This window comes from Fukomys damarensis, unplaced genomic scaffold, assembly GCF_012274545.1.
Source record: "Fukomys damarensis isolate Sample0158 unplaced genomic scaffold, DMR_v1.0_HiC HiC_scaffold_12, whole genome shotgun sequence".
Lineage (NCBI taxonomy): Eukaryota > Metazoa > Chordata > Mammalia > Rodentia > Bathyergidae > Fukomys > Fukomys damarensis.
The window spans coordinates 53,434,266-53,449,049 of NW_022900924.1; the positions used below are offsets into that span (position 1 = coordinate 53,434,266).

The window sequence follows — 14,784 nt, forward strand, 5'->3', positions numbered from 1 at the left end:
TTTTTTTTTTTTTTTTTTTTTTTGTACCAGGGATCAAACTTGTGTCCTTGTGCTTTCAAGGCAGGCAGTGGAACCACTGAGCTAAATCCCCAGCCTATGGCTGCTATTTGGAAGTTCTTAGGGAAGAGCTTGAGATAGTCATGATCATGTAGTCAAGCTTCTGGGAAGGAAGGTGCTGTCCTCAGTTTAACTTTGTGCTTTGGCTTTCCATGGTGGCCGGGTTTAGCCCTAGCTCTGTGCTTCTGTGGTCACAAACAGAACCTTTGATGTCTGTACTAAGCATTCGATGCTAAACACAGTGTGTTCAGCACTGAAAGAAGTTCTGTTTGCAAATTGTATTTTAGCACTTTTTTAAAAGCTAAAGCCTGAAAATCTCATTGAAAGGATTTTTGTTGTGTGCAACAGACCAGATTCAGAAGTTCGGCAGCTCTCAGATTTAACTCAGAGGGTGGCAAAGCATGAGGTTAGCTGGTCTTGGGAGGGCATCAGCTTTTTAATTTAAAGCAAATTTTAATTTCTTTTTTATTGAATTTGAATATGTGGAATTTTTTGAGAACTATGTCTTGGTGGTACAACAGTTTCCTTAAAAGTTTATCTTTCTAGCTGTTGTAGAGGCAGCCGTGGGACTGGGACCTCTGCAGAAAAACTTCCCTTGGATTGGGAGGCTGTGTAAGAAGAGGCCACCGTCCTGTGTTGTGTTCAGATCTTGTGAGTTATGGAGAGGAGAGGGAGACTGTGCTGCAGGAGTTGTGGCGGTCAGTTCTGATCATGTCCCAGAGCCACTGTCTCTAGAGACCGGAGCAGTGCAGCAGCGAATCCACTCAGAAGCTGTGCCGTGCCTCTGTGTCCCATGTAGATGCTGCCATCTTAGTATCCAGGCACAGCCTGGATGAACCCTCAGCCCTGAGGCTGAGGAAGCGCTGCTGCTCTTGCGCTGGTGCACTCTTCAGCCTGGGTAGTCACGTCCCAGGGCCTCGCAGAAAGAAAGCCACGGCTGTTCTGTCAGCAGACATCCCCTCTGCGGCCTGAGGTGAGATGAGCATCCTGTGGATAAGTGGTGTCCGTGCGGCGTGACGGGTGCATTAATTATCACACACAAAGATGGCGTTAGGAAAGTCTCTTGTGCAGGCAGCTCTGTTTGCTCGTGGTTTGAAGGTTCCTTGTCCCATCTTCCTGCTGAGCCTCAGCAGGATCTGAACTATCTGAACTTCCTTGTCCCTTTTTAGCTCTTTAGTGTCCCCACTCTTTCCCCATTGCAGCACTGGGGTAGGAAAAAAAGCTCAGTGTCCCCAGCCAGATAGGCTTGGGGAAGATACAAGTGGCAGCGGCGTCCTTGGTCAGTGTTCCTTTCACCTCCTGGCTCTCACAGCATTTTTGCCTTTGGAGCAGAGCAGTTCTTTGAGGCCTGTTGGAAGGCCAGACCATCTGGTGGTGAGAGCCTTGCAGTGTTGTGTCCTTAAGAGAGATAAAGGGACCGGGCACTCTTGCCTCACCCCAGAAGCTTTAAAATTTACTTCTGAAAGGGTTTTAAAGCATTGTAATGTGAAAAGCAAATGGCTTGGGCCATATTTATGTATATAAATATGATTCATCTCAGTGGTGGAGCACTTGCCCAGCCTGTGTGAGGCTCTGGTTTGGTCCTCACTACACAAAACAAAACAAAACGACTTCATAAAATACATTCACTCACACTTCATATATCAAATACTGTACCGTGTTAGCCCTTTAGCTGTCTAGGTCTGCCTTTGTGCTCCTGACATTTTGGGCCAGAGAATTCTTTGTTGCAGGGCTGCCTTGAGCATTGCAGGATCCTCGGCAGTATCCTGGGCTCCTGTCCACTAGAGCTAGTAGCACTCCCCAGTGGTGACAGCCATATATACCTCTCCCGATGTCCCTGGCAAGCAGAAGCACCTTCCCTAGAGCCAGACACAGTGCCACACGTGGCTGTTGAGCATTTGAAACACGGCCATTCGGAATTGAAAGGGCTCTGTTAGTACAGAGTACACACCACATTTTAAGGAGTTAGTACAGAAGCAAATATTTCACTTCTAAAGTGTCTTATTAGTAATTTTATATTCGTTGTATGCTTAAAACAATGCTTTTTACATAGCAGTAAATAAAATGTATTATTAAAATTAATTTTATTTTTTACTTTTTTTGTTGCTGTTGTTTTTGAGACGAGGTCTTGATGTGTAGTCTAGGCTGGTCTTGAACTCATGACAGTCCTCCTGCCTCAGCTTCCTGAGTGCTGGGATTACAAGCATGTGCTACCTACCATGCCTGGTTTACCTTTTACTTTTTAAATATGGCTACTAGAACAATTTAAGCTACATTATGTGGCTTACACTGGTGACTTGCATATTTCTGTTGCTTAGTACTTAGTGCTGTACCATAGATTAGCCATCTTATATTAACCGTTTAGATCCCCATAAAGCAGTTGCTGGAATTCTCTTATCCTGGCCCTCTTTCTCTCCAATTGAATTGAACCAAGAGTTCTTTGCTTGCCATGCGAGTGCTCTTGAATGATTTTTTTCTTTAGAAAAAAATCTCCTTTTCCATTAAAACTATGGAGATAGAACATATGTAATGTGGCACCTGTTGCCAGCTTTTTCTCCTGTGTACCTGCTGGTGACATTTCAAAAGTGGATTCAGTGTTCGGGTAGTATGTGCTTGTCTGTCTCCCTCTTTTCCACATTGGAGTTTGTCTCTGTTCCTTGGTCAGTGACATTGGGCCCATTCCTTCTGCCCTATGTCCCAGCACCTAGAGCAGGGCGCACACATAGTAGGTCCTCCCTCAATAAGAGCTGCCGAAGGAATGGATCAGGGACGGAAAAACGTTTCAGTTAAAAACCAACTACTTCAAATATATTACTAACCTACGCACTACTTCAGCTTTATTCCCTTTCTTTAATGCTAATTTCATTGTGCAAAAAGTTTTCCTTTTTACATTTAAACTCATCCATCTTTAACAAACTTTTGGGGGGAGGTAGAGGGCCTCTCCCTTCCATAGCTGGGCTGGATGTGCTGTTTGATTTTTCTGTTATTTCCTCATTTCATTGTAATTTTTTAGGGTTAGCTCCAGGTGGATTAATGTGCAATGTGAAACCTGGGTCTCCTCGTTCATCTGCGACCTGCTGCTGTCGGTCCTGGTGATGCTCACTCATGATTCCCTATCCTGCCGTAGTATTTATTCTTTCACACAGTGAGTTCTTGCAGCTTGAATGTATTAGGTTTTTTCCCTCAGTTCGTTTGCATTTCCATCTGTTCAACCTTAGAATGTTGATAACTCACTTTGTAGAGTGTTGATGTATTTATTTTTACCTCTGAGCCGGCCCTTTTTCCTCCTGGCGTGCCAACCACCGAAGCTTTTTAGGGAACCTAGAATGGAAGAGGAGTTAGATGTCCACGCCGGTAGTTTATAAATATGAGGCGTCTGTGAGTTACTGGCTCGCTGCTCCAAAGGTGTTCTGTGTTTAAACAAGTCTGCAGCGTGGCTATTCCCTAGCAACTGCTCATCTGTGGTTTACAGACAACGAGGATTGTACATTTTCACGATTGAGCAAGGCAGTTATACATTCTAGTATTCTAATTGTGACTGACTTTGGCAACTATTATTGCTTATAAGGGATTACTTAGGAGAGCTGGGTAGAGTCAACAGCTTATTTTAACCTGGCCCTCAACCTGGGGAAGAAAGGGCAGCCTTTTACATCTGAGATCGTCTTATACAGTTGTGATATCTTGCTTGTTTTTTTTCTTTGAAAGGCACAGGCATAGTTATTCAGAGAAGCTTGAGCCTGGATTCAAATTCCTGCTTCCATTTAGCATCTGTGTGCCTTAGTTTCCTCAGCTGTAAAATGGGGGCAGTGGTACCAATCTTACAAGGATTTTATGAAGATTAGTGAGTTATTACCTTTAAAGCATTCAGAGTCGTGTCTGGCACATAGTATCTGCTGTGTTAATTTGTTTGAAATTTGTACAGATTGTTTTGGTCACCTTTATATAAGCAGTTTGCCTTTGTAGGTACACACTAGTCGTGAGATTTGTCTATGAGATTGCCTTAGTGTCCTGTTTCCAGCCAGTGTCCCAGGGTAGGTGGCATAAAGACAACCTCAGGTCCACAAAATAGGACTGAAATTACCACAGTGATCACAGTTCTTCGCAGTAAATCGTAGATGCCTGATTGCCCCTAGCTGCCCACTAATGGAATGTATCCTGTATAATCCAGAAAAAGAAAAAGAAACTGGTTTGTTTATTACACTGTTAATAATAAGCAAACGGAGAATCTAAACAAAAGTGGACTGGTTAAGGTCTCCTTGGTAGTGTATAGAGCAGCAACTAATTGTGCAGATCGTGAGCAGCCTGAAGGTGCTTTAAGAGGTCGAACTCTGCTATGCTGGGGACCAGAGGTGCAAACAAGGGTGAGGCCTGCCCTCTGGCGCTCTTACTGGAAGTGCCTGTTGTGTGGTGTAGGTGCCGGGAGGAACAGCTGGGGTGGCGGGGTGCTGGTGGCTCTAACGCCCTGACCTAGAAAGCGGGTGGGGGAAGCCAAGGGAAGGAAGTGGTTGAGATGGGGCTAAAGATGGGGCAGTAGATAAATTATGGTACTATGGTCGATCTGTATAAAAAGTTTGCTAAGTACTTTGCGTTCTCCATCCTGTTAATTCCTCTGAACTTCGTGTGCTAGGTGCATGTACCATGGTATAAGTGAGTAATGTGGCCGGGTTCTAAGCTGAAGGCTGGCAGTCAGCATTGCAACCTAGTCTCTCTCTAAAATCTGTGTTCAAAATCTCTGCCCTTCACTGTGGCTTCCAACTGTGGGAAAATTCTGCCTGTGGAAGTGTTAATAATACTTTAAGGCCATAACAGAAAATAGTTTTGTTGGACTAAAAGAATCCTTTTCGCTTGGGCTTTGTGGTTGTTTAATGTTAGCTTTTGAGAGTTCTGGCCATTTACTGGTAATTGTCTTGAGAGACCTATCTGAAGGTTCCGGGTGCAGGTTCAGCACAGAAAGGACTGTTTCCTTTGAAAGAGAGCATCCTGCATCATCCTGTCTCCTTCAGAGAGACGTTTTCCTGACACAGGTGGTGAGTGAAGAAGATGTGACAAAATTGGTCATCTTGGAAACTGTGTAGGAAGGTTAGCAGAAATGGGTGTGACTTGGAAAGTGTATTGCTTAGAGGGGCAAGTTTTGATTTTCTTTTCTTTTTTTAATTATCCCCCCCACTTTTTTTGGTACCGGGAATCAACTCAGGTCCTTGCCCACTGAGCTAAATCCCCGGCCCTAAGTTTTGATTTTCTTGATCAGCAGTGTAGACTTCGCCACAGCCTGGCATGAAGTTTTGAGGATTAGTGCCATTTTGACCACTTCTATGGGGGTCTGTCTTTGTCAAGATGAGATTGTACCAAGTGCCTGTTCTAAAATCAGAGGCAGCCCAAGAGCCTGAGCTCTGTTGCAGTACAGGCGTTTGCTAGGGCACCACTGTATGTCTTTTAAGCCTGGGAAACAAGGCCAGGCCTACTGACTGGTGTTTGAGGCTTTTAAGAGCTGTTGAGTTTGGCAGTTTCTCCAGTGCAGAAAGTAATATCATACATAGTTAACCACTTATCAGTCCAATTATTTAAATATGGGATGACCTAAATTGCTTATTTTTGTTAAGTTTTATAAGGTAATGTAACAGGAAATATAAAAATGACAATTTTATCAATTCCATTATTTTTCTGGGGATGGTATATCTTAAAACATTCAATCCACACCACAATGTTACAATTGGACAGTAGTATCTAGTCTCTTTCCGAATTCTTTTTGCACTCTTGTCTTTCTTTGAACTACATGCATGATACTGTTATGTTGGCCTCTCCTTATTTTCTTGTGGGTGGTATAATTCCAATAAAATGTCTGCCCACTAAACATACTGGTGAAGACATCAGTGATGGACGTTCTGGTTGGGCACTTCACTATCCTGTATTTTTCAATTATTTGGTCTAGCAGACCTTATTTATCTGAATTGTAAATGGCTTTCTGAACCCACTTTGTTTTGAATAAATCACATATGAGTTCCATATTGCTTGGTTATGAAGGTGCATAAATACTTTCTAATGATTTCCCTTACTTTTTGATTACAGGATGGCCTGTTTAGATATTGGTCAACTCCTTCTTATTTTTGGTACTGGGGATTGAACTTGGGTCCTTACGCTTGCGAGGTAGGCGGCGGAACCACTGAGCTCAATCCCTGGCCCCTCATCTTTCCATTTCACAACACAGACTTTTCCTCTCTTATATGTTACCATTCTCCCTTTTTCAGTTTTTTCTTTGCAGATCTTTTCGCACTCTCTTCCTATTCAGTCTATGTCCCAAATATGTCCATATGTCCAATACTGTACAAGAATATCACTGAGTTCTGGAGAAGTATGAAAATTACATCTAATGTACTTATGATAGGAGTTTTATAGATTGTAGCACAAAATTACAGGTTGTTTTTCGCAAATAAACATGAATTAGTAAAAGAAAATAACCAGAACTTATTAGACTTCACTAGAAACAAACATCAAAGGCGAATACAATGTTCTAAATAAAAGTGCATGTAAAAAATAGTTGTTATAAAACAGACATACGAGGTCTGGGGATTTAGCTCAGTGGTTCCGCTACCTGCCTCAGAAGCACAAGGACCTGAGTTCAATCCCCGTTACCAAAAACCCGAACAAACAAAAAAAACAGACGTACAGTGTCTCTCTTGCAGACAAGAAATGACTGGTTGAAATGATGGTTCTAAAACCGCTGCCCGTGGGGAGAACTGTTAAGTGGTTAAAGGAACAAAACCTGGTAAGGGTGAGCGGAAAAACTTGAGGTTTTTAGCTCCTCCTCCTTCTCCCCCCATTCTTCCTTCACTATCACCTCTTCTTCCTCTTCTTCCCCCTTCACTTCTCCTTTCCCTCCTCCTCCAGCTCTTCCTCCTCCTGCTCTTTCTCCCCTTCGTCCCTCTCTTTCTCCTCCTCCTTCCTCTTTGATGAGATCTTGCTGTGTTTCCTAGGCTGCTCTCAGAGTCCTAGGTTCAAATGATCCTCCTGCCTCAGCCTCCCAAGTAGTTGGGTGTTTACCACTGTGCCTGGCTCTAGTCTCTCCTTAGGGTTAATGTGCCATCTAAATGTAATGAGCATAATAATGGATGATGTATTAATCTTTCCTTTCTGCTGCTGTATTGTCAAAGATATTTATAAAACTTTGCTAATTCTTAAACTTGCCTCACCTGGAAAGGCAAAAGAATTAGACTAGCTAAAGCAGTTTGGAAAAGGAAGCACAAAGCTGAAGATACCACACTACCCTATTTTAAGACTTGCTTTAGAACTACAGTAATCACGGCAGTGCTGTCAGCGGGGAAGAGATGATTGGATCAGTGGCAGAGTCCAGAAGTAGATGTGCCCAGGCAAAGCCAGCTTCACGATGTAGGTGCAAAGGCATATTCTACCAGTGGTATTGGAACAAGTGGGCATCTGTAGGCGAAGAAAGACACTTTTACCTAAACCTTATTCCTTATCTGCAAATCAACCCAAAATGAATGAATTGTAGATGCCAGGGGTGGTGGTCTGCTCCTGTCATCCCTCCACTCAGGTTGAAGTGGGATATAGCGATGGTTTTATAACATTGTAAGTGCAGTTAATGTCCCTGAACTGTAAATGGCAAATTTTATATTAAATATATTTTGCTGTAATAAAATAATACAGTTAACTGCCATGTAATAGTTTCCACCCAACTTTCAGCTGACAGTGATTAATGTGCATTGTAATGACATGATAAAGGCAAATGTCAAGAGAGAAATCTAATAAAATTCTCTAGTGCCTTCTGAGAGATGAATATGATTAATTAAAATCATATACTCATGGATTGATTTCAGTGTTTGGCAGTATCTGTCTTTGTGAACACATTTTCAAAACTGAAATTGTAAAAATCTCATTACAAATCAGCCCTTTTTTTTTTGGTACCGGGGATCAAACTCAGGTCCTAGCACTTGCAAGGCACTTGCGAGGCAGGCGTCAGAATCACTGAGCCAACCCCCCCGCCACCAGCCTTTTAAAATTTTTTTAGTCTGAGACAGTGTTTCTCTAAGTCACAAAGTTGCCCAGGCTGGGCTTGAACTTTTGATTCCCCTGCCTCAGCCTTCCAGAATGCCAGGATTACGGGCTTGTGCCACCATGCCTGGCTCAGATACAGATTTGCGATTGATTTTAATGAAAAGGCGAAAACTGTTTCAAAACCAATTAAGTGAAATGTTATTTCTCCATAATAAAATTCATTACTTTTATTAGTAGACTTATTACACAAAAATGAGTGGTAATTATACTTACTGTCAAAAAACATTTTATGGAAATTTGTTTTCTCATATAATACGGTATTTACTGATGTCTGGAGTATTTATTCTCTGGCCCTTAACAGAAAATGTTGACCCTTGCTTAAAGCATTGATGCTAAAGCAATCAGGGTTTCACTGTATGCCTCACTTTAGTTAGTTATATTTCATAAATTTTGACATATTACAGTTTCTCATCATGTAGCTCAAAGTATTTGTATTTCCTAGTTTCCATTTGATATCTTCTTTCTTTCTCTGCGCTGAAGATCAAACCCAAGATTTTTCTACCTCTGTGCTATGTCCCCAGGTCTTTTGTTTTGAGACAGGCTCTTGCTAGGTTGCCCAGGTTGCGCTCAAACCATGATGCTCCCGCTCCAGCCTCTCAAATAGCTGGAATTTTACAGGTGTGCATGGTCGTGCCTACCTTGATGTCTTCTTTAGCTTCTGTTATTCTGAAGTGTACTGTATAACTTCTGAACGTGTAAAGATTGTCTTGTGTTCTTTCCTCTGACTTCTGAGCTCCAGAGTGGTCAGGACCCACGTACCGTTCAATGTCCAGCTTTTGAGCATTGTTGAGGTTCACTTTGTGGCAGCCTCTGTCTGTTCTCGCAGATAATCCAGAGTGTCCAGAGGTGGGCTTCTGTCTTTTGGAGCCGTGGCTCTCCAAATTAGTACAGAGTTCCACTTTCTACTCTTACACAGAAGGTGTGCTTGTACTTTAGGGTAGTTTTTTCCTTTCTCAATCTGACTGTTTTTCCCCTCCCCTTTCCCTGTAGGCATATGCAAGGTTAAAGTTTTTTTGGGGTACTTAACTTTTGAACCTAAATCTCAGCATTCCTCAGTACATTGTTCCATGCCGTAGTTGCTACTCACTAAATTAAGTGTTCACTTACACACGAGGACTTTATTTAAGAGTGATTTGTTTGTTTGTTTGTTTATATTTGAGAAAGGGTCTCATCATGTAGTGCAGGCTGGCCTTGAACTCACTGTGAAACCCCAGCTGGCCTCAAACTCAAAGCGATCCTCCTACTTCAGCCTCCTGAGTTCTGGGATTCCAGGCGTGCACCCGACTAAGAGTGAAATCTTTTCTCGGATTTTACTCAGTTGCCATATTGTATGCTATTTTTCTCTTGAAAACTAGTTTGCCTCCCCTTTGACAGAAGGAAGTGAGTGTGCTTCCTAGGACTGTGTCCTTGTCTGGCGACACCCAGCGCTGCCTTCAGCCAGGGGTCCATGCAGGTATGGCGGTGAGCCCTGTGGACCAGCTCTGCCCTTTCAGTGCTGCGAATATTTGGGTTGCCTCTCATTTTGTGCAAAGGAAATGTGTGAAAACAGAACTGCGATTTGTAAGGCATGGTGTCTTAGGTGCTATAGTGCTTAGCTTTTCCTTCATGGAGGATCTGTTGTTTGTTGCTGTCTTGCAGTAATTGCTTGAAATATTGTGATATCGTTTCCCTGCTCAGAAAGAAAAGAAAAATAAATTGACAAAAGTGGAAGCTTCTGCTTCTGCAGCAGAAAAACATTAGCTTTGACCTTCAGAGTTGGGGATAGATGTGTCCAGATTCCAGGTTCCTTCACTGTCCTTTTCTGCCAGTCAGAGCTTTTTAAGTACACATTCACTAATCAGATCATTAGTATTTGTGAGCATGTCGTGTGTGTGTGGCTTTGTATTTCATCTTAGGAGACCTTGCAGCAGTCGCAGGCCAGTGTGACAGCCCCTGAGCTGGGCACCGGCTGACAGCCCGCCCTGCTTGCCTCGCCCTGTTGCTGCAGAGGCTGGAGGTGTGTGCACATCCTGCTTGTTCTGTGTGTTTAATTTGGGGCTGACGTGGAATTTCTGTCATAGAAAATGAGCAGTAAGCCAGGCATGGTGGCGCACGCCTGTAATCCCAGCACTCAGAAGGCTGAGGCAGGAGGATCACTGTGAGTTCGAGACCAGCCTGGGCTACATAGTGAGTTCCAGGCCAGTCTCAACTACATAGTGAGACCCTGTCTCAAAAAAACAAAAACAAAAAACCCCCCAAAAAACCACGAAAATGAGCAGTAGAGTTTGCAGTTAGTAGTGAAGTGATTGATTTTCAAAATATATTGGGAAACAAGATAAAAGATTTTGATGATCAAAGTAGAAATTTTAGGATGTACATACAGCACAAAGATTGAACGTAATGTGACCTATGGACTTCAGGTATTAATAATGTGTCAGCATTGTTGGTGGGAATGTAAACTAATATAACCACAACAGAAGTCAGTGTGGAGGTTCCTCAAAAAAATTAAACCAGGGCCGGGGATTTAGCTCAGCGGTTCGGTGGCCTGCCTTGCAAGCGCAAGGACCTGAGGTCAATCCCTGGTACAAAAGAAGAAAAAAAAAAAAATTAAACCAGAGGGCCAGGGATTTAGCTCTGTGGTGCCACTACCTGCCTCGCAAGCGCAAGGACCCGAGTTCAATCCCCAGTACCCAAAAAAATTCAAAAATTAAAAATAAAGGTAGAAATTCTGTTTGACCCAGCCGTACCTCTTTTGGGTGTCTTCCTGAAAGAACTGATGTCATAATATTACAGTGATCCATGCATACCCATGTAGCACAGCTCACAGCTAAACCATGGAACCGGTCTATGTCTATCAACAGACAATTGAGAAAATGTGATATAAAAATTAATGCATTTTAGCTGGGCGTGGTGGCGCACGCCTGTAATCCCAGCACTCGGGAGGCTGAGGCGGGAGGATCGCTGTGAGTTCGAGACCGGCCTGAGCTTCATAGTGAGTTCCAGGTCAGTCTCAACTACATAGTGAGACCCTGTGTCAGGAAAAAAAAAAAAAAATGCATTTTTAAAAACCCAGTAACAAATGTCAGCATATTGTACACCTAAAATGTGCCGGTAAAATTAACGAATTAAAAAAAAAATGTGGTATTCGTGCACGACTACTCAATCCTAAAGAAGGAGGCGTTGGAGTCATTTGTGGGAAAATGGAAGGGTCTTGAGACCATATCACGAAGTGGAATAAGTCAGTTACAGAACGTTTCTCTGAGAGAAACAAATATAATTTAAAGAGCAAAGTCAATGAGACATTTGAAGAACAGAGTTAGGCTCTGAGATGGGAAAGGGCTCTGGCAAAGGAAGCAGAGGGAAGGATGGGAGGTCAGGGGAAGTGAAAATGATCGCCGTGTGGTAGGTGTGAGTGTCAGCCCCACGTGAACGTAAACACCGATGGCGGTTAAATGAGCGTCACTTGTCAGTGTTGGCTTCCCAGTTGTGCAACCGAATGGAAGACGTTGGTAAGAGGAGGAAGGCATGGGAGGAACCGGATGAGGGAGGATATGAGGACTGTGCTTTCCGCTCCGTTCTAGAAACCCAAAAGCTCCCCGCCAAAAAAAAGAAAATCTGTTCATTAAAACTGTGTAACTCCGGTTTAACACCCCTTATCGGTCCCTGTGGTACAGCTGGTGGGTACCCTGCTGCCCCTGGGGTTTCTGTCTGTGAAGTGAGCTGTCTGTTCACTGACTGTGCCCTCCTCTCTCCCTGTGTGTGGGACAGTTGGAATGCCAAGATGCCTTGGAAACAGCAGCCAGAGCCGAGGGCCTTTCCCTGGATGTCTCTATGCACTCCCAGCTCCGCATCCTGGACGAGGAGCATCCCAAGGGAAAGTATCACCACGGCTTGAGCGCGCTGAAGCCCATCCGGACCACTTCCAAGTAAGAGGCTCGCTGGTGAATGACTTGTCTGCAGAGCACCAAAGCATTTGGGAACTTTGAGCTGAGATAAGGCAGTGGAGGAGACCTGTTTTTTTGTGAAGAGCTCTGTTTACTAAACAGTGTGCTCCAGTACTGACCAGCCTCTCAGTGTGTGGTGACAGCCTGTGATTTGGGTTTTTCTCCTCAGACACCAGCACCCAGTGGACAATGCTGGGCTCTTCTCCTGTATGACTTTTTCGTGGCTTTCTCCTCTGGCCCGCGTGGCCCACAAGAAGGGAGAGCTCTTGATGGAGGACGTGTGGTCTTTGTCCAAGTGCGAGTCCTCCGATGTGAATTGCAGAAGGTAGGCGTCTCTGGTCCACTCCGGTCTCCCACATGCTGGAAGCCAGGGCCTGAGCTAGGAGGGCGGGCTGAGTGGCGCGCGGTGCACGGCCATGTCCCTCAAGGAGCCGGACTGTCCTGGGGAAGGCGGGCAGCCCGGGAGGGCTCTCCCTGCGCTCTTCTGCTTTGTCTGCTGTTTCCCTCGAATCCTGTTTAACCACAGGCTCTCTCTCTCTTTCTCTCAGTCCCGCTTGTCTTCCTGAGTCTGCAGGGAGATTATGTCGCTGCCCTGTGACAGAATACATTTTTGTGGTAGCCGATTAAGGGTTGGGGTCCCTCAAGGAAGGAAGTTCTTATCCACAAAGTTGAGGGATAGTCTTTCTGGGGGTGGAAGGAAGGGCTGTTGCTGTCATCACTGTCAGTACCCGAGCAGCTCGCTGGCAGGGTAAACACGTACTTGCCCGGGAGGGGACATTATCTCCAGAAGATGAAGATTGCATGATTCTGAAGAACGGGCTCATGTGGTGACAGCCTGGAGGCAGAGCTGGGGGAGCTGGGACACGTGTCCCCGAGGAGGTGTGTGACTGAGGACATGTGCCCTTGTTAAGACTAGAGAGACTGTGGCAAGAAGAGCTGAATGAAGTGGGGCCCGGCGCTGCCTCCCTGCGAAGGGTTGTGTGGATCTTCTGCCGCACCCGGCTCGTCCTGTCCATCGTGTGCCTGATGATCACGCAGCTGGCTGGCTTCAGTGGACCAGTAAGTTCTAACCGTCCTCCTGACGTCTGCAGGGCCCAGAATGGCCAGCTCTAACCCTCTCGTTCTGTTGCAGGGGTTGTGCTCCCTTCTGGGCTAGGTAGCAGCCTTAGAGACTGTGTCTTCAGGTCTGCCGGAAGGGTCAGTGACGGGGGGTGAAAGATGGCTTGCCGGCAGCCGGAAGGATGAGGGGAGTGTTTCAAGAGAAGCAGCAGTTGTCTTGCTTTCCTGGGGTGGGTGGGGTGAAGCTGAACTGATCCTGTTCTGCACAGGAGTTTGCTCTTGGTTGAGTGTTGACATGAGGTGACAGTCGCGATCGGGGCAGCTGTGAGTGGGCGAGTGCAGCTTGTGTGACATGGGCTAGCACAGTGCGGGTGCCGTCGGATGCCTGAGGCGGAGTCACCGTGTGTTACAGTCCTGTGGCACAGGAAGAAGCTAGAGGACTGTGGAGGTTTTCAGGGCCTGAGCTGGCGCCCGTCTGCACTTCGGTGAATAGTGTGAGCTGCACGAGCCTTGGGGTGGCAGCTGTGGTCTCCTAGTCTGTATGAGAGCAGAGTGGGTAAGGGAGCGTTTGATGTTCATGCACCTGCTGTGCTGCCTTACACTTGAGATTTTGATTAAATTTATTTTCTACATATTTGCCTTGAGGCATCGGAGCAGTAGTACTGCTTATTCTGTGCATTTTCCATGTGTGGGTAAGCTGGAGGTTCATGGTTTGGGTAAGTATGTGCCACAGATGCATGGTGATTAGATAAAACTAATTGACAGTTTTATTTGTTTTGTTTTGTTTAATGTTTGATACCTTTTTAAAAGCTTTGATCTCTTTTCTGAAGCAGAGAAGACTACTTTTCTGGCGTTGGGGTTTCTATGTTAAGTGACCAACTAACACACTTTCACATAGCTTTGAATAAAAGGCACCACGTGACTGAAGCGTTATGTTCCGTTATGTTATGTTCTTGACCAAAGCGGCAAACATTTCCTAGAGCCAGCGTCCCCCAAGAAGAGCTTCTGTCATTGTTTCCCTACAGGGCCGGTGGCTGCTCTGAGTCTTCATAGAGCTCCTTGACCTCAATAGCACAGTGTAGGCTTCCAAGATAAAATAACGGGTTTTCTTAACCGCCCCCCCCCAAATCCGGGATTGTTGAGATTTTAACTTTTTACTTGGGGAAACAAGTTACTTGTGCAGTTCAGCTTTTGACGTTAAGGTCACCCTTGGGCATCTATGTACCCCAAGTTCTCAATTATAATGCAGTGAACTCGATAAGACTTCCAGGCACCAGGGAAAGCTGGGTTCCTTCCTTTAACAGGAAAATGCAGCACCATTCTCTCTGCCCTCTCGGAAAGAGCACCTCGAGCCAGTGTCACCTCTGGGTTTCCCTCCTGGAACACCTGAGAAGGCAGTGGGTCCACCCGTCCATCATCCCCTTAATCGACGAAAAGATTTAAAAGTGTAAGCAGTGCAGACTTCTTTTTCGGAGCCCCATTTCCGATTTCTTTCTTTTTAATTGGAAGCGGAAACACCAGGCTGGTTTTGAGAGTAGCACTGGCAGCAAGCAAACCTCCTGTGTGTGGACTTTAGTCCTGTTGAGAAATGTCCATTTTTAATTTTTGCACATTTTCTAATCTGGCATATTTTGCAAACTGATGTAATCTCTTCTATAGAAACCTACACAAGATA

General features: G+C 44.8%; 1 protein-coding gene across 5 annotated transcripts in view; it reads left to right on the forward strand.

Annotated features, from left to right (window-relative positions):
* The window catches only part of Abcc5 (ATP binding cassette subfamily C member 5), a 79,488-nt gene that overhangs the window by 13,108 nt on the left and 51,596 nt on the right, over positions 1-14,784 (forward strand). For all 5 annotated transcript variants that reach the window (XR_002025349.2, XR_002025350.2, XM_010624274.3 and 2 more), the window contains exons 3-5: positions 11,875-12,032; positions 12,220-12,375; positions 12,962-13,109. Coding sequence is in view for 3 of the 5 variants with exons in the window: in XM_010624274.3 (XP_010622576.1) it covers positions 11,875-12,032; positions 12,220-12,375; positions 12,962-13,109 (462 nt within the window). In the remaining 2 variants the exon portion in view is untranslated. The remainder of the gene's footprint in view (positions 1-11,874; positions 12,033-12,219; positions 12,376-12,961; positions 13,110-14,784) is intronic.